The sequence below is a fragment of the Centropristis striata genome, chromosome 17, assembly GCF_030273125.1.
Source record: "Centropristis striata isolate RG_2023a ecotype Rhode Island chromosome 17, C.striata_1.0, whole genome shotgun sequence".
Lineage (NCBI taxonomy): Eukaryota > Metazoa > Chordata > Actinopteri > Perciformes > Serranidae > Centropristis > Centropristis striata.
This window is the reverse complement of record NC_081533.1, coordinates 23,681,297-23,702,238: the sequence shown is the minus strand read 5'-3', so window position 1 is coordinate 23,702,238 and position 20,942 is coordinate 23,681,297. Positions and strand designations below refer to the sequence as shown.

General features: G+C 38.2%; 1 protein-coding gene across 1 annotated transcript in view; it reads right to left on the bottom strand.

The window, feature by feature from the left end:
* The window catches only part of LOC131989226 (receptor-type tyrosine-protein phosphatase H-like), a 51,666-nt gene that overhangs the window by 19,596 nt on the left and 11,128 nt on the right, over positions 1-20,942 (bottom strand). The window contains exons 6-7 of the mRNA XM_059354416.1: positions 18,157-18,411; positions 15,270-15,524 (exon numbers count right to left, since the gene is read on the bottom strand). Coding sequence (XP_059210399.1) covers positions 15,270-15,524; positions 18,157-18,411 — 510 coding nt within the window. The remainder of the gene's footprint in view (positions 1-15,269; positions 15,525-18,156; positions 18,412-20,942) is intronic.

Sequence of the window (20,942 nt, the reverse complement as noted above, 5' to 3'; positions counted from 1 at the left end):
TCCATTTTGCATCCCCACATGGAAATGAATGGTCACAATGAGATACAGAAAAGTGCAGTATATGTTTGTAAGAGACATGCTACTGTGTGTGAATTTTATCTGGATAAACATACAATTTGACTGTGGAGCCAATTTCATTAATTTTTTAAATAAAAATTCAGATGCAAATGCAGTGAACACATTGCATACCCCAAATATCTTTTGTTGTTTTTACATGACAGGTGAGTTGCTATTCTGCATCGTGTGGAAACTAAATATCTTACCAGTGACTGCAGTAATATTTACTCCACTGCTTCTGATGGTCTCAAACACAGAGAAGAGAGTGAATGTGTATTCAGTTCCAGCAGTGAGAGATGAGACTGTGTGAGTTACTGGTCCATCACCATCTGGTGCACTGATGTTTGTCTCTGCACCATTTAACTGGAGAATATAGCTGACATTGTTCACTTTACTCCACTGCAGAGTGATACTGGTCTCATTTTGTCCTGTTGATCTGAAGCTTCCTGCATTCAAAGGAGCTGAGAAAAAAGAGAAGGTTATGGTTTTCATAAAATCACATCATGTAGGTCTCGTAAACATTGATTTTGCATCCCCTCATGGAAATGAATGGTCACAATGAGATACAGAAAAGTGCAGAATATGTTTGTAAGAGACATGCTACTGTGTGTGAATTTTATCTGGATAAACATACAATTTGACTGTGGAGCCAATTTCATTAATTTTTTAAATAGAAATTCAGATGCAAATGCAGTGAACACATTGCATACCCCAAATATCTTTTGTTGGTTTTACATGACAGGTGAGTTGCTATACTGCATCTTGTGGAAATTAAATATCTTACCAGTGACTGCATTAATATTTACTCCACTGCTTCTGATGGTCTCAAACACAGAGAAGAGAGTGAATGTGTATTCAGTTCCAGCAGTGAGAGATGAGACTGTGTGAGTTACTGGTCCATCACCATCTGGTGCACTGATGTTTGTCTCTGCACCATTTAACTGGAGAATATAGCTGACATTGTTCACTTTACTCCACTGCAGAGTGATACTGGTCTCATTTTGTCCTGTTGATCTGAAGCTTCCTGCATTCAAAGGAGCTGAGAAAAAAGAGAAGGTTATGGTTTCATAAAATTGCATTCTGTAGGTGTCGAAAACATCCATTTTGCATCCCCGCATGGAAATGAATGGTCACAATGAGATACAGAAAAGTGCAGAATATGTTTGTAAGAGACATGCTACTGTGTGTGAATTTTATCTGGATAAACATACAATTTGACTGTGGAGCCAATTTCATTAACTTTTTAAATAAAAATTCAGATGCAAATGCAGTGAACACATTGCATACCCCAAATATCTTTTGTTGGTTTTACATGACAGGTGAGTTGCTATACTGCATCGTGTGGAAATTAAATATCTTACCAGTGACTGCAGTAATATTTACTCCACTGCTTCTGATGGTCTCAAACACAGAGAAGAGAGTGAATGTGTATTCAGTTCCAGCAGTGAGAGATGAGACTGTGTGAGTTACTGGTCCATCACCATCTGGTGCACTGATGTTTGTCTCTGCACCATTTAACTGGAGAATATAGCTGACATTGTTCACTTTACTCCACTGCAGAGTGATACTGGTCTCATCTTGTCCTGTTGATCTGAAGCTTCCTGCATTCAGAGGAGCTGAGAAAAAAGAGAAGGTTATGGTTTCATAAAATTGCATTCTGTAGGTGTCGAAAACATCCATTTTGCATCCCCACATGGAAATGAATGGTCACAATGAGATACAGAAAAGTGCAGAATATGTTTGGAAGAGACATGCTACTGTGTGTGAATTTTATCTGGATAAACATACAATTTGACTGTGGAGCCAATTTCATTAACTTTTTAAATAAAAATTCAGATGCAAATGCAGTGAACACATTGCATACCCCAAATATCTTTTGTTGGTTTTACATGACAGGTGAGTTGCTATACTGCATCGTGTGGAAATTAAATATCTTACCAGTGACTGCAGTAATATTTACTCCACTGCTTCTGATGGTCTCAAACACAGAGAAGAGAGTGAATGTGTATTCAGTTCCAGCAGTGAGAGATGAGACTGTGTGAGTTACTGGTCCATCACCATCTGGTGCACTGATGTTTGTCTCTGCACCATTTAACTGGAGAATATAGCTGACATTGTTCACTTTACTCCACTGCAGAGTGATACTGGTCTCATTTTGTCCTGTTGATCTGAAGCTTCCTGCATTCAAAGGAGCTGAGAAAAAAGAAAAGGTTATGGTTTCATAAAATCACATTCTGTAGGTGTCGAAAACATCCATTTTGCATCCCCACATGGAAATGAATGGTCACAATGAGATACAGAAAAGTGCAGTATATGTTTGTAAGAGACATGCTACTGTGTGTGAATTGTATCTGGATAAACATACAATTTGACTGTGGAGCCAATTTCATTCATGTTTTAAATAAAAATTCAGATGCAAATGCAGTGAACACATTGCATACCCCAAATATCTTTTGTTGGTTTTACATGACAGGTGAGTTGCTATACTGCATCGTGTGGAAATTAAATATCTTACCAGTGACTGCAGTAATATTTACTCCACTGCTTCTGATGGTCTCAAACACAGAGAAGAGAGTGAATGTGTATTCAGTTCCAGCAGTGAGAGATGAGACTGTGTGAGTTACTGGTCCATCACCATCTGGTGCACTGATGTTTGTCTCTGCACCATTTAACTGGAGAATATAGCTGACATTGTTCACTTTACTCCACTGCAGAGTGATACTGGTCTCATTTTGTCCTGTTGATCTGAAGCTTCCTGCATTCAAAGGAGCTGAGAAAAAAGAAAAGGTTATGGTTTCATAAAATCACATTCTGTAGGTGTCGAAAACATCCATTTTGCATCCCCACATGGAAATGAATGGTCACAATGAGATACAGAAAAGTGCAGTATATGTTTGTAAGAGACATGCTACTGTGTGTGAATTTTATCTGGATAAACATACAATTTGACTGTGGAGCCAATTTCATTCATTTTTTAAATAAAAATTCAGATGCAAATGCAGTGAACACATTGCATACCCCAAATATCTTTTGTTGTTTTTACATGACAGGTGAGTTGCTATTCTGCATCGTGTGGAAACTAAATATCTTACCAGTGACTGCAGTAATATTTACTCCACTGCTTCTGATGGTCTCAAACACAGAGAAGAGAGTGAATGTGTATTCAGTTCCAGCAGTGAGAGATGAGACTGTGTGAGTTACTGGTCCATCACCATCTGGTGCACTGATGTTTGTCTCTGCACCATTTAACTGGAGAATATAGCTGACATTGTTCACTTTACTCCACTGCAGAGTGATACTGGTCTCATCTTGTCCTGTTGATCTGAAGCTTCCTGCATTCAGAGGAGCTGAGAAAAAAGAGAAGGTTATGGTTTCATAAAATTGCATTCTGTAGGTGTCGAAAACATCCATTTTGCATCCCCACATGGAAATGAATGGTCACAATGAGATACAGAAAAGTGCAGAATATGTTTGTAAGAGACATGCTACTGTGTGTGAATTTTATCTGGATAAACATACAATTTGACTGTGGAGCCAATTTCATTAACTTTTTAAATAAAAATTCAGATGCAAATGCAGTGAACACATTGCATACCCCAAATATCTTTTGTTGGTTTTACATGACAGGTGAGTTGCTATACTGCATCGTGTGGAAATTAAATATCTTACCAGTGACTGCAGTAATATTTACTCCACTGCTTCTGATGGTCTCAAACACAGAGAAGAGAGTGAATGTGTATTCAGTTCCAGCAGTGAGAGATGAGACTGTGTGAGTTACTGGTCCATCACCATCTGGTGCACTGATGTTTGTCTCTGCACCATTTAACTGGAGAATATAGCTGACATTGTTCACTTTACTCCACTGCAGAGTGATACTGGTCTCATTTTGTCCTGTTGATCTGAAGCTTCCTGCATTCAAAGGAGCTGAGAAAAAAGAAAAGGTTATGGTTTCATAAAATCACATTCTGTAGGTGTCGAAAACATCCATTTTGCATCCCCACATGGAAATGAATGGTCACAATGAGATACAGAAAAGTGCAGTATATGTTTGTAAGAGACATGCTACTGTGTGTGAATTGTATCTGGATAAACATACAATTTGACTGTGGAGCCAATTTCATTCATGTTTTAAATAAAAATTCAGATGCAAATGCAGTGAACACATTGCATACCCCAAATATCTTTTGTTGGTTTTACATGACAGGTGAGTTGCTATACTGCATCTTGTGGAAATTAAATATCTTACCAGTGACTGCAGTAATATTTACTCCACTGCTTCTGATGGTATCAAACACAGAGAAGAGAGTGAATGTGTATTCAGTTCCAGCAGTGAGAGATGAGACTGTGTGAGTTACTGGTCCATCACCATCTGGTGCACTGATGTTTGTCTCTGCACCATTTAACTGGAGAATATAGCTGACATTGTTCACTTTACTCCACTGCAGAGTGATACTGGTCTCATTTTGTCCTGTTGATCTGAAGCTTCCTGCATTCAAAGGAGCTGAGAAAAAATAAAGGTTATGGTTTCATAAAATCACATTCTGTAGGTGTCGAAAACATCCATTTTGCATCCCCACATGGAAATGAATGGTCACAATGAGATACAGAAAAGTGCAGTATATGTTTGTAAGAGACATGCTACTGTGTGTGAATTTTATCTGGATAAACATACAATTTGACTGTGGAGCCAATTTCATTAATTTTTTAAATAAAAATTCAGATGCAAATGCAGTGAACACATTGCATACCCCAAATATCTTTTGTTGTTTTTACATGACAGGTGAGTTGCTATTCTGCATCGTGTGGAAACTAAATATCTTACCAGTGACTGCAGTAATATTTACTCCACTGCTTCTGATGGTCTCAAACACAGAGAAGAGAGTGAATGTGTATTCAGTTCCAGCAGTGAGAGATGAGACTGTGTGAGTTACTGGTCCATCACCATCTGGTGCACTGATGTTTGTCTCTGCACCATTTAACTGGAGAATATAGGTGACATTGTTCACTTTACTCCACTGCAGAGTGATACTGGTCTCATTTTGTCCTGTTGATCTGAAGCTTCCTGCATTCAAAGGAGCTGAGAAAAAAGAGAAGGTTATGGTTTTCATAAAATCACATCATGTAGGTCTCGTAAACATTGATTTTGCATCCCCTCATGGAAATGAATGGTCACAATGAGATACAGAAAAGTGCAGAATATGTTTGTAAGAGACATGCTACTGTGTGTGAATTTTATCTGGATAAACATACAATTTGACTGTGGAGCCAATTTCATTAATTTTTTAAATAGAAATTCAGATGCAAATGCAGTGAACACATTGCATACCCCAAATATCTTTTGTTGGTTTTACATGACAGGTGAGTTGCTATACTGCATCTTGTGGAAATTAAATATCTTACCAGTGACTGCATTAATATTTACTCCACTGCTTCTGATGGTCTCAAACACAGAGAAGAGAGTGAATGTGTATTCAGTTCCAGCAGTGAGAGATGAGACTGTGTGAGTTACTGGTCCATCACCATCTGGTGCACTGATGTTTGTCTCTGCACCATTTAACTGGAGAATATAGCTGACATTGTTCACTTTACTCCACTGCAGAGTGATACTGATCTCATTTTGTCCTGTTGATCTGAAGCTTCCTGCATTCAAAGGAGCTGAGAAAAAAGAGAAGGTTATGGTTTCATAAAATTGCATTCTGTAGGTGTCGAAAACATCCATTTTGCATCCCCGCATGGAAATGAATGGTCACAATGAGATACAGAAAAGTGCAGAATATGTTTGTAAGAGACATGCTACTGTGTGTGAATTTTATCTGGATAAACATACAATTTGACTGTGGAGCCAATTTCATTAACTTTTTAAATAAAAATTCAGATGCAAATGCAGTGAACACATTGCATACCCCAAATATCTTTTGTTGGTTTTACATGACAGGTGAGTTGCTATACTGCATCGTGTGGAAATTAAATATCTTACCAGTGACTGCAGTAATATTTACTCCACTGCTTCTGATGGTCTCAAACACAGAGAAGAGAGTGAATGTGTATTCAGTTCCAGCAGTGAGAGATGAGACTGTGTGAGTTACTGGTCCATCACCATCGGGTGCACTGATGTTTGTCTCTGCACCATTTAACTGGAGAATATAGCTGACATTGTTCACTTTACTCCACTGCAGAGTGATACTGGTCTCATTTTGTCCTGTTGATCTGAAGCTTCCTGCATTCAAAGGAGCTGAGAAAAAAGAAAAGGTTATGGTTTCATAAAATCACATTCTGTAGGTGTCGAAAACATCCATTTTGCATCCCGACATGGAAATGAATGGTCACAATGAGATACAGAAAAGTGCAGTATATGTTTGTAAGAGACATGCTACTGTGTGTGAATTTTATCTGGATAAACATACAATTTGACTGTGGAGCCAATTTCATTAATTTTTTAAATAAAAATTCAGATGCAAATGCAGTGAACACATTGCATACCCCAAATATCTTTTGTTGTTTTTACATGACAGGTGAGTTGCTATTCTGCATCGTGTGGAAACTAAATATCTTACCAGTGACTGCAGTAATATTTACTCCACTGCTTCTGATGGTCTCAAACACAGAGAAGAGAGTGAATGTGTATTCAGTTCCAGCAGTGAGAGATGAGACTGTGTGAGTTACTGGTCCATCACCATCTGGTGCACTGATGTTTGTCTCTGCACCATTTAACTGGAGAATATAGCTGACATTGTTCACTTTACTCCACTGCAGAGTGATACTGGTCTCATTTTGTCCTGTTGATCTGAAGCTTCCTGCATTCAAAGGAGCTGAGAAAAAAGAAAAGGTTATGGTTTCATAAAATCACATTCTGTAGGTGTCGAAAACATCCATTTTGCATCCCCACATGGAAATGAATGGTCACAATGAGATACAGAAAAGTGCAGTATATGTTTGTAAGAGACATGCTACTGTGTGTGAATTTTATCTGGATAAACATACAATTTGACTGTGGAGCCAATTTCATTCATTTTTTAAATAAAAATTCAGATGCAAATGCAGTGAACACATTGCATACCCCAAATATCTTTTGTTGTTTTTACATGACAGGTGAGTTGCTATTCTGCATCGTGTGGAAACTAAATATCTTACCAGTGACTGCAGTAATATTTACTCCACTGCTTCTGATGGTCTCAAACACAGAGAAGAGAGTGAATGTGTATTCAGTTCCAGCAGTGAGAGATGAGACTGTGTGAGTTACTGGTCCATCACCATCTGGTGCACTGATGTTTGTCTCTGCACCATTTAACTGGAGAATATAGCTGACATTGTTCACTTTACTCCACTGCAGAGTGATACTGGTCTCATCTTGTCCTGTTGATCTGAAGCTTCCTGCATTCAGAGGAGCTGAGAAAAAAGAGAAGGTTATGGTTTCATAAAATTGCATTCTGTAGGTGTCGAAAACATCCATTTTGCATCCCCACATGGAAATGAATGGTCACAATGAGATACAGAAAAGTGCAGAATATGTTTGTAAGAGACATGCTACTGTGTGTGAATTTTATCTGGATAAACATACAATTTGACTGTGGAGCCAATTTCATTAACTTTTTAAATAAAAATTCAGATGCAAATGCAGTGAACACATTGCATACCCCAAATATCTTTTGTTGGTTTTACATGACAGGTGAGTTGCTATACTGCATCGTGTGGAAATTAAATATCTTACCAGTGACTGCAGTAATATTTACTCCACTGCTTCTGATGGTCTCAAACACAGAGAAGAGAGTGAATGTGTATTCAGTTCCAGCAGTGAGAGATGAGACTGTGTGAGTTACTGGTCCATCACCATCTGGTGCACTGATGTTTGTCTCTGCACCATTTAACTGGAGAATATAGCTGACATTGTTCACTTTACTCCACTGCAGAGTGATACTGGTCTCATTTTGTCCTGTTGATCTGAAGCTTCCTGCATTCAAAGGAGCTGAGAAAAAAGAAAAGGTTATGGTTTCATAAAATCACATTCTGTAGGTGTCGAAAACATCCATTTTGCATCCCCACATGGAAATGAATGGTCACAATGAGATACAGAAAAGTGCAGTATATGTTTGTAAGAGACATGCTACTGTGTGTGAATTGTATCTGGATAAACATACAATTTGACTGTGGAGCCAATTTCATTCATGTTTTAAATAAAAATTCAGATGCAAATGCAGTGAACACATTGCATACCCCAAATATCTTTTGTTGGTTTTACATGACAGGTGAGTTGCTATACTGCATCTTGTGGAAATTAAATATCTTACCAGTGACTGCAGTAATATTTACTCCACTGCTTCTGATGGTATCAAACACAGAGAAGAGAGTGAATGTGTATTCAGTTCCAGCAGTGAGAGATGAGACTGTGTGAGTTACTGGTCCATCACCATCTGGTGCACTGATGTTTGTCTCTGCACCATTTAACTGGAGAATATAGCTGACATTGTTCACTTTACTCCACTGCAGAGTGATACTGGTCTCATTTTGTCCTGTTGATCTGAAGCTTCCTGCATTCAAAGGAGCTGAGAAAAAATAAAGGTTATGGTTTCATAAAATCACATTCTGTAGGTGTCGAAAACATCCATTTTGCATCCCCACATGGAAATGAATGGTCACAATGAGATACAGAAAAGTGCAGTATATGTTTGTAAGAGACATGCTACTGTGTGTGAATTTTATCTGGATAAACATACAATTTGACTGTGGAGCCAATTTCATTAATTTTTTAAATAAAAATTCAGATGCAAATGCAGTGAACACATTGCATACCCCAAATATCTTTTGTTGTTTTTACATGACAGGTGAGTTGCTATTCTGCATCGTGTGGAAACTAAATATCTTACCAGTGACTGCAGTAATATTTACTCCACTGCTTCTGATGGTCTCAAACACAGAGAAGAGAGTGAATGTGTATTCAGTTCCAGCAGTGAGAGATGAGACTGTGTGAGTTACTGGTCCATCACCATCTGGTGCACTGATGTTTGTCTCTGCACCATTTAACTGGAGAATATAGGTGACATTGTTCACTTTACTCCACTGCAGAGTGATACTGGTCTCATTTTGTCCTGTTGATCTGAAGCTTCCTGCATTCAAAGGAGCTGAGAAAAAAGAGAAGGTTATGGTTTTCATAAAATCACATCATGTAGGTCTCGTAAACATTGATTTTGCATCCCCTCATGGAAATGAATGGTCACAATGAGATACAGAAAAGTGCAGAATATGTTTGTAAGAGACATGCTACTGTGTGTGAATTTTATCTGGATAAACATACAATTTGACTGTGGAGCCAATTTCATTAATTTTTTAAATAGAAATTCAGATGCAAATGCAGTGAACACATTGCATACCCCAAATATCTTTTGTTGGTTTTACATGACAGGTGAGTTGCTATACTGCATCTTGTGGAAATTAAATATCTTACCAGTGACTGCATTAATATTTACTCCACTGCTTCTGATGGTCTCAAACACAGAGAAGAGAGTGAATGTGTATTCAGTTCCAGCAGTGAGAGATGAGACTGTGTGAGTTACTGGTCCATCACCATCTGGTGCACTGATGTTTGTCTCTGCACCATTTAACTGGAGAATATAGCTGACATTGTTCACTTTACTCCACTGCAGAGTGATACTGATCTCATTTTGTCCTGTTGATCTGAAGCTTCCTGCATTCAAAGGAGCTGAGAAAAAAGAGAAGGTTATGGTTTCATAAAATTGCATTCTGTAGGTGTCGAAAACATCCATTTTGCATCCCCGCATGGAAATGAATGGTCACAATGAGATACAGAAAAGTGCAGAATATGTTTGTAAGAGACATGCTACTGTGTGTGAATTTTATCTGGATAAACATACAATTTGACTGTGGAGCCAATTTCATTAACTTTTTAAATAAAAATTCAGATGCAAATGCAGTGAACACATTGCATACCCCAAATATCTTTTGTTGGTTTTACATGACAGGTGAGTTGCTATACTGCATCGTGTGGAAATTAAATATCTTACCAGTGACTGCAGTAATATTTACTCCACTGCTTCTGATGGTCTCAAACACAGAGAAGAGAGTGAATGTGTATTCAGTTCCAGCAGTGAGAGATGAGACTGTGTGAGTTACTGGTCCATCACCATCGGGTGCACTGATGTTTGTCTCTGCACCATTTAACTGGAGAATATAGGTGACATTGTTCACTTTACTCCACTGCAGAGTGATACTGGTCTCATTTTGTCCTGTTGATCTGAAGCTTCCTGCATTCAAAGGAGCTGAGAAAAAAGAAAAGGTTATGGTTTCATAAAATCACATTCTGTAGGTGTCGAAAACATCCATTTTGCATCCCGACATGGAAATGAATGGTCACAATGAGATACAGAAAAGTGCAGTATATGTTTGTAAGAGACATGCTACTGTGTGTGAATTTTATCTGGATAAACATACAATTTGACTGTGGAGCCAATTTCATTAATTTTTTAAATAAAAATTCAGATGCAAATGCAGTGAACACATTGCATACCCCAAATATCTTTTGTTGTTTTTACATGACAGGTGAGTTGCTATTCTGCATCGTGTGGAAACTAAATATCTTACCAGTGACTGCAGTAATATTTACTCCACTGCTTCTGATGGTCTCAAACACAGAGAAGAGAGTGAATGTGTATTCAGTTCCAGCAGTGAGAGATGAGACTGTGTGAGTTACTGGTCCATCACCATCTGGTGCACTGATGTTTGTCTCTGCACCATTTAACTGGAGAATATAGCTGACATTGTTCACTTTACTCCACTGCAGAGTGATACTGGTCTCATTTTGTCCTGTTGATCTGAAGCTTCCTGCATTCAAAGGAGCTGAGAAAAAAGAAAAGCTTATGGTTTCATAAAATCACATTCTGTAGGTGTCGAAAACATCCATTTGGCATCCCCACATGGAAATGAATGGTCACAATGAGATACAGAAAAGTGCAGAATATGTTTGTAAGAGACATGCTACTGTGTGTGAATTTTATCTGGATAAACATACAATTTGACTGTGGAGCCAATTTCATTAACTTTTTAAATAAAAATTCAGATGCAAATGCAGTGAACACATTGCATACCCCAAATATCTTTTGTTGGTTTTACATGACAGGTGAGTTGCTATACTGCATCGTGTGGAAATTAAATATCTTACCACTGACTGCAGTAATATTTACTCCACTGCTTCTGATGGTCTCAAACACAGAGAAGAGAGTGAATGTGTATTCAGTTCCAGCAGTGAGAGATGAGACTGTGTGAGTTACTGGTCCATCACCATCTGGTGCACTGATGTTTGTCTCTGCACCATTTAACTGGAGAATATAGCTGACATTGTTCACTTTACTCCACTGCAGAGTGATACTGGTCTCATTTTGTCCTGTTGATCTGAAGCTTCCTGCATTCAGAGGAGCTGAGAAAAAAGAGAAGGTTATGGTTTCATAAAATTGCATTCTGTAGGTGTCGAAAACATCCATTTTGCATCCCCACATGGAAATGAATGGTCACAATGAGATACAGAAAAGTGCAGTATATGTTTGTAAGAGACATGCTACTGTGTGTGAATTGTATCTGGATAAACATACAATTTGACTGTGGAGCCAATTTCATTCATTTTTTAAATAAAAATTCAGATGCAAATGCAGTGAACACATTGCATACCCCAAATATCTTTTGTTGGTTTTACATGACAGGTGAGTTGCTATACTGCATCTTGTGGAAATTAAATATCTTACCAGTGACTGCAGTAATATTTACTCCACTGCTTCTGATGGTCTCAAACACAGAGAAGAGAGTGAATGTGTATTCAGTTCCAGCAGTGAGAGATGAGACTGTGTGAGTTACTGGTCCATCACCATCGGGTGCACTGATGTTTGTCTCTGCACCATTTAACTGGAGAATATAGCTGACATTGTTCACTTTACTCCACTGCAGAGTGATACTGGTCTCATTTTGTCCTGTTGATCTGAAGCTTCCTGCATTCAAAGGAGCTGAGAAAAAAGAAAAGGTTATGGTTTCATAAAATCACATTCTGTAGGTGTCGAAAACATCCATTTTGCATCCCCACATGGAAATGAATGGTCACAATGAGATACAGAAAAGTGCAGTATATGTTTGTAAGAGACATGCTACTGTGTGTGAATTTTATCTGGATAAACATACAATTTGACTGTGGAGCCAATTTCATTAATTTTTTAAATAAAAATTCAGATGCAAATGCAGTGAACACATTGCATACCCCAAATATCTTTTGTTGTTTTTACATGACAGGTGAGTTGCTATTCTGCATCGTGTGGAAACTAAATATCTTACCAGTGACTGCAGTAATATTTACTCCACTGCTTCTGATGGTCTCAAACACAGAGAAGAGAGTGAATGTGTATTCAGTTCCAGCAGTGAGAGATGAGACTGTGTGAGTTACTGGTCCATCACCATCTGGTGCACTGATGTTTGTCTCTGCACCATTTAACTGGAGAATATAGCTGACATTGTTCACTTTACTCCACTGCAGAGTGATACTGGTCTCATTTTGTCCTGTTGATCTGAAGCTTCCTGCATTCAAAGGAGCTGAGAAAAAAGAGAAGGTTATGGTTTTCATAAAATCACATCATGTAGGTCTCGTAAACATTGATTTTGCATCCCCTCATGGAAATGAATGGTCACAATGAGATACAGAAAAGTGCAGAATATGTTTGTAAGAGACATGCTACTGTGTGTGAATTTTATCTGGATAAACATACAATTTGACTGTGGAGCCAATTTCATTAATTTTTTAAATAGAAATTCAGATGCAAATGCAGTGAACACATTGCATACCCCAAATATCTTTTGTTGGTTTTACATGACAGGTGAGTTGCTATACTGCATCTTGTGGAAATTAAATATCTTACCAGTGACTGCATTAATATTTACTCCACTGCTTCTGATGGTCTCAAACACAGAGAAGAGAGTGAATGTGTATTCAGTTCCAGCAGTGAGAGATGAGACTGTGTGAGTTACTGGTCCATCACCATCTGGTGCACTGATGTTTGTCTCTGCACCATTTAACTGGAGAATATAGCTGACATTGTTCACTTTACTCCACTGCAGAGTGATACTGGTCTCATTTTGTCCTGTTGATCTGAAGCTTCCTGCATTCAAAGGAGCTGAGAAAAAAGAGAAGGTTATGGTTTCATAAAATTGCATTCTGTAGGTGTCGAAAACATCCATTTTGCATCCCCGCATGGAAATGAATGGTCACAATGAGATACAGAAAAGTGCAGAATATGTTTGTAAGAGACATGCTACTGTGTGTGAATTTTATCTGGATAAACATACAATTTGACTGTGGAGCCAATTTCATTAACTTTTTAAATAAAAATTCAGATGCAAATGCAGTGAACACATTGCATACCCCAAATATCTTTTGTTGGTTTTACATGACAGGTGAGTTGCTATACTGCATCGTGTGGAAATTAAATATCTTACCAGTGACTGCAGTAATATTTACTCCACTGCTTCTGATGGTCTCAAACACAGAGAAGAGAGTGAATGTGTATTCAGTTCCAGCAGTGAGAGATGAGACTGTGTGAGTTACTGGTCCATCACCATCGGGTGCACTGATGTTTGTCTCTGCACCATTTAACTGGAGAATATAGGTGACATTGTTCACTTTACTCCACTGCAGAGTGATACTGGTCTCATTTTGTCCTGTTGATCTGAAGCTTCCTGCATTCAAAGGAGCTGAGAAAAAAGAAAAGGTTATGGTTTCATAAAATCACATTCTGTAGGTGTCGAAAACATCCATTTTGCATCCCCACATGGAAATGAATGGTCACAATGAGATACAGAAAAGTGCAGTATATGTTTGTAAGAGACATGCTACTGTGTGTGAATTTTATCTGGATAAACATACAATTTGACTGTGGAGCCAATTTCATTAATTTTTTAAATAAAAATTCAGATGCAAATGCAGTGAACACATTGCATACCCCAAATATCTTTTGTTGTTTTTACATGACAGGTGAGTTGCTATTCTGCATCGTGTGGAAACTAAATATCTTACCAGTGACTGCAGTAATATTTACTCCACTGCTTCTGATGGTCTCAAACACAGAGAAGAGAGTGAATGTGTATTCAGTTCCAGCAGTGAGAGATGAGACTGTGTGAGTTACTGGTCCATCACCATCTGGTGCACTGATGTTTGTCTCTGCACCATTTAACTGGAGAATATAGCTGACATTGTTCACTTTACTCCACTGCAGAGTGATACTGGTCTCATCTTGTCCTGTTGATCTGAAGCTTCCTGCATTCAAAGGAGCTGAGAAAAAAGAGAAGGTTATGGTTTTCATAAAATCACATCATGTAGGTGTCGAAAACATCCATTTTGCATCCCGACATGGAAATGAATGGTCACAATGAGATACAGAAAAGTGCAGTATATGTTTGTAAGAGACATGCTACTGTGTGTGAATTTTATCTGGATAAACATACAATTTGACTGTGGAGCCAATTTCATTAATTTTTTAAATAAAAATTCAGATGCAAATGCAGTGAACACATTGCATACCCCAAATATCTTTTGTTGTTTTTACATGACAGGTGAGTTGCTATTCTGCATCGTGTGGAAACTAAATATCTTACCAGTGACTGCAGTAATATTTACTCCACTGCTTCTGATGGTCTCAAACACAGAGAAGAGAGTGAATGTGTATTCAGTTCCAGCAGTGAGAGATGAGACTGTGTGAGTTACTGGTCCATCACCATCTGGTGCACTGATGTTTGTCTCTGCACCATTTAACTGGAGAATATAGCTGACATTGTTCACTTTACTCCACTGCAGAGTGATACTGGTCTCATCTTGTCCTGTTGATCTGAAGCTTCCTGCATTCAAAGGAGCTGAGAAAAAAGAGAAGGTTATGGTTTTCATAAAATCACATCATGTAGGTCTCGTAAACATTGATTTTGCATCCCCTCATGGAAATGAATGGTCACAATGAGATACAGAAAAGTGCAGAATATGTTTGTAAGAGACATGCTACTGTGTGTGAATTTTCTCTGGATAAACATACAATTTGACTGTGGAGCCAATTTCATTAATTTTTTAAATAAAAATTCAGATGCAAATGCAGTGAACACATTGTATACCCCAAATATCTTTTGTTGGTTTTACATGACAGGTGTGTTGCTATTCTGCATCGTGTGGAAATTAAATATCTTACCAGTGACTGCAGTAATATTTACTCCACTGCTTCTGACGGTCTCAAACACAGAGAAGAGAGTGAATGTGTATTCAGTTCCAGCAGTGAGAGATGAGACTGTGTGAGTTACTGGTCCATCACCATCTGGTGCACTGATGTTTGTCTCTGCACCATTTAACTGGAGAATATAGCTGACATTGTTCACTTTACTCCACTGCAGAGTGATACTGGTCTCATTTTGTCCTGTTGATCTGAAGCTTCCTGCATTCAAAGGAGCTGAGAAAAAAGAAAAGCTTATGGTTTCATAAAATCACATTCTGTAGGTGTCGAAAACATCCATTTGGCATCCCCACATGGAAATGAATGGTCACAATGAGATACAGAAAAGTGCAGAATATGTTTGTAAGAGACATGCTACTGTGTGTGAATTTTATCTGGATAAACATACAATTTGACTGTGGAGCCAATTTCATTAACTTTTTAAATAAAAATTCAGATGAAAATGCAGTGAACACATTGCATACCCCAAATATCTTTTGTTGGTTTTACATGACAGGTGAGTTGCTATACTGCATCTTGTGGAAATTAAATATCTTACCAGTGACTGCATTAATATTTACTCCACTGCTTCTGATGGTCTCAAACACAGAGAAGAGAGTGAATGTGTATTCAGTTCCAGCAGTGAGAGATGAGACTGTGTGAGTTACTGGTCCATCACCATCTGGTGCACTGATGTTTGTCTCTGCACCATTTAACTGGAGAATATAGCTGACATTGTTCACTTTACTCCACTGCAGAGTGATACTGGTCTCATTTTGTCCTGTTGATCTGAAGCTTCCTGCATTCAAAGGAGCTGAGAAAAAAGAGAAGGTTATGGTTTCATAAAATTGCATTCTGTAGGTGTCGAAAACATCCATTTTGCATCCCCGCATGGAAATGAATGGTCACAATGAGATACAGAAAAGTGCAGAATATGTTTGTAAGAGACATGCTACTGTGTGTGAATTTTATCTGGATAAACATACAATTTGACTGTGGAGCCAATTTCATTAACTTTTTAAATAAAAATTCAGATGCAAATGCAGTGAACACATTGCATACCCCAAATATCTTTTGTTGGTTTTACATGACAGGTGAGTTGCTATACTGCATCGTGTGGAAATTAAATATCTTACCAGTGACTGCAGTAATATTTACTCCACTGCTTCTGATGGTCTCAAACACAGAGAAGAGAGTGAATGTGTATTCAGTTCCAGCAGTGAGAGATGAGACTGTGTGAGTTACTGGTCCATCACCATCGGGTGCACTGATGTTTGTCTCTGCACCATTTAACTGGAGAATATAGGTGACATTGTTCACTTTACTCCACTGCAGAGTGATACTGGTCTCATTTTGTCCTGTTGATCTGAAGCTTCCTGCATTCAAAGGAGCTGAGAAAAAAGAAAAGGTTATGGTTTCATAAAATCACATTCTGTAGGTGTCGAAAACATCCATTTTGCATCCCCACATGGAAATGAATGGTCACAATGAGATACAGAAAAGTGCAGTATATGTTTGTAAGAGACATGCTACTGTGTGTGAATTTTATCTGGATAAACATACAATTTGACTGTGGAGCCAATTTCATTAATTTTTTAAATAAAAATTCAGATGCAAATGCAGTGAACACATTGCATACCCCAAATATCTTTTGTTGTTTTTACATGACAGGTGAGTTGCTATTCTGCATCGTGTGGAAACTAAATATCTTACCAGTGACTGCAGTAATATTTACTCCACTGCTTCTGATGGTCTCAAACACAGAGAAGAGAGTGAATGTGTATTCAGTTCCAGCAGTGAGAGATGAGACTGTGTGAGTTACTGGTCCATCACCATCTGGTGCACTGATGTTTGTCTCTGCACCATTTAACTGGAGAATATAGCTGACATTGTTCACTTTACTCCACTGCAGAGTGATACTGGTCTCATCTTGTCCTGTTGATCTGAAGCTTCCTGCATTCAAAGGAGCTGAGAAAAAAGAGAAGGTTATGGTTTTCATAAAATCACATCATGTAGGTGTCGAAAACATCCATTTTGCATCCCGACATGGAAATGAATGGTCACAATGAGATACAGAAAAGTGCAGTATATGTTTGTAAGAGACATGCTACTGTGTGTGAATTTTATCTGGATAAACATACAATTTGACTGTGGAGCCAATTTCATTAATTTTTTAAATAAAAATTCAGATGCAAATGCAGTGAACACATTGCATACCCCAAATATCTTTTGTTGTTTTTACATGACAGGTGAGTTGCTATTCTGCATCGTGTGGAAACTAAATATCTTACCAGTGACTGCAGTAATATTTACTCCACTGCTTCTGATGGTCTCAAACACAGAGAAGAGAGTGAATGTGTATTCAGTTCCAGCAGTGAGAGATGAGACTGTGTGAGTTACTGGTCCATCACCATCTGGTGCACTGATGTTTGTCTCTGCACCATTTAACTGGAGAATATAGCTGACATTGTTCACTTTACTCCACTGCAGAGTGATACTGGTCTCATCTTGTCCTGTTGATCTGAAGCTTCCTGCATTCAAAGGAGCTGAGAAAAAAGAGAAGGTTATGGTTTTCATAAAATCACATCATGTAGGTCTCGTAAACATTGATTTTGCATCCCCTCATGGAAATGAATGGTCACAATGAGATACAGAAAAGTGCAGAATATGTTTGTAAGAGACATGCTACTGTGTGTGAATTTTCTCTGGATAAACATACAATTTGACTGTGGAGCCAATTTCATTAATTTTTTAAATAAAAATTCAGATGCAAATGCAGTGAACACATTGTATACCCCAAATATCTTTTGTTGGTTTTACATGACAGGTGTGTTGCTATTCTGCATCGTGTGGAAATTAAATATCTTACCAGTGACTGCAGTAATATTTACTCCACTGCTTCTGACGGTCTCAAACACAGAGAAGAGAGTGAATGTGTATTCAGTTCCAGCAGTGAGAGATGAGACTGTGTGAGTTACTGGTCCATCACCATCTGGTGCACTGATGTTTGTCTCTGCACCATTTAACTGGAGAATATAGCTGACATTGTTCACTTTACTCCACTGCAGAGTGATACTGGTCTCATTTTGTCCTGTTGATCTGAAGCTTCCTGCATTCAAAGGAGCTGAGAAAAAAGAAAAGCTTATGGTTTCATAAAATCACATTCTGTAGGTGTCGAAAACATCCATTTGGCATCCCCACATGGAAATGAATGGTCACAATGAGATACAGAAAAGTGCAGAATATGTTTGTAAGAGACATGCTACTGTGTGTGAATTTTATCTGGATAAACATACAATTTGACTGTGGAGCCAATTTCATTAACTTTTTAAATAAAAATTCAGATGCAAATGCAGTGAACACATTGCATACCCCAAATATCTTTTGTTGGTTTTACATGACAGGTGAGTTGCTATACTGCATCGTGTGGAAATTAAATATCTTACCACTGACTGCAGTAATATTTACTCCACTGCTTCTGATGGTCTCAAACACAGAGAAGAGAGTGAATGTGTATTCAGTTCCAGCAGTGAGAGATGAGACTGTGTGAGTTACTGGTCCATCACCATCTGGTGCACTGATGTTTGTCTCTGCACCATTTAACTGGAGAATATAGCTGACATTGTTCACTTTACTCCACTGCAGAGTGATACTGGTCTCATTTTGTCCTGTTGATCTGAAGCTTCCTGCATTCAGAGGAGCTGAGAAAAAAGAGAAGGTTATGGTTTCATAAAATTGCATTCTGTAGGTGTCGAAAACATCCATTTTGCATCCCCACATGGAAATGAATGGTCACAATGAGATACAGAAAAGTGCAGAATATGTTTGTAAGAGACATGCTACTGTGTGTGAATTTTATCTGGATAAACATACAATTTGACTGTGGAGCCAATTTCATTAATTTTTTAAATAAAAATTCAGATGCAAATGCAGTGAACACATTGCATACCCCAAATATCTTTTGTTGGTTTTACATGACAGGTGAGTTGCTATACTGCATCGTGTGGAAATTAAATATCTTACCAGTGACTGCAGTAATATTTACTCCACTGCTTCTGATGGTCTCAAACACAGAGAAGAGAGTGAATGTGTATTCAGTTCTAGCAGTGAGAGATGAGACTGTGTGAGTTACTGGTCCATCTCCATCTGGTGCACTGATGTTTGTCTCTGCACCATTTAACTGGAGAATATAGCTGACATTGTTCACTTTACTCCACTGCAGAGTGATACTGGTCTCATTTTGTCCTTGTGATCTGAAGCTTCCTGCATTCAGAGGAGCTGAGAAAAAAGAGAAGGTTATGGTTTCATAAAATCACATTCTGTAGGTGTCAAAAACATCCATTTTGCATCCCCACATGGAAATGAATGGTCACAATGAGATACAGAAAAGTGTAGAATATGTTTGTAAAAGACATGCTACTGTGTGTGAACCCAATTGTCATAGTTTATAGCTTACATACAAAGACCACACAGTGTTTGAGACTAGATATGGACTCAAAAATAAAATGGTAATCAGAACTTAAATTACTTTCACATTTGATTTTATCTGGATGAAAATACAATTTGACTCTGGAGCCAATTTCATTTAAAAAACATTTTTTAGATACAAATGCAGTGAACACATTCCATACCCCAAATATCTTTTGTTGTTTTTACATGAGAGGTGAGTTCCTATACTGCATCGTGTGGGAATTAAATATCTTACCAGTTACTGCAGTAATGTTTACTCCACTGCTTCTGATGGTCTCAAACACAGAGAAGAGAGTGAATGTGTATTCAGTTCCAGCAGTGAGAGATGAGACTGTGTGAGTTACTGGTCCATCACCATCTGGTGCACTGATGTTTGTCTCTGCACCATTTAACTGGAGAATATAGCTGACATTGTTCACTTTACTCCACTGCAGAGTGATACTGGTCTCATTTTGTCCTTGTGATCTGAAGCTTCCTGCATTCAGAGGAGCTGAGAAAAAAGAGAAGGTTATGGTTTCATAAAATCACATTCTGTAGGTGTCAAAAACATCCATTTTGCATCCCCACATGGAAATTAATGGTCACAATGAGATACAGAAAAGTGCAGAATATGTTTGTAAGAGACATGCTACTGTGTGTGAATTTTATCTGGATAAACATACAATTTGACTGTGGAGCCAATTTCATTAATTTTTTAAATGAAAATTCAGATGCAAATGCAGTGAACACATTGCATACCCCAAATATCTTTTGTTGGTTTTACATGACAGGTGAGTTGCTATACTGCATCGTGTGGAAATTAAATATCTTACCAGTGACTGCAGTAATGTTTACTCCACTGCTTCTGATGGTCTCAAACACAGAGAAGAGAGTGAATGTGTATTCAGTTCCAGCAGTGAGAGATGAGACTGTGTGAGTTACTGGTCCATCTCCATCTGGTGCACTGATGTTTGTCTCTGCACCATTTAACTGGAGAATATAGGTGACATTGTTCACTTTACTCCACTGCAGAGTGATACTGGTCTCATCTTGTCCTGTTGATCTGAAGCTTCCTGCATTCAGAGGAGCTGGGGAAGAAAAAGAGCATTGAATGTATTCATCACAAAATGCGTTGCTTCAAAACCTGTCTGTTGTTGTCGAAAGTTTGTATATTGGGTCCATGTTGCGTCCCACATGAAAAGAAAT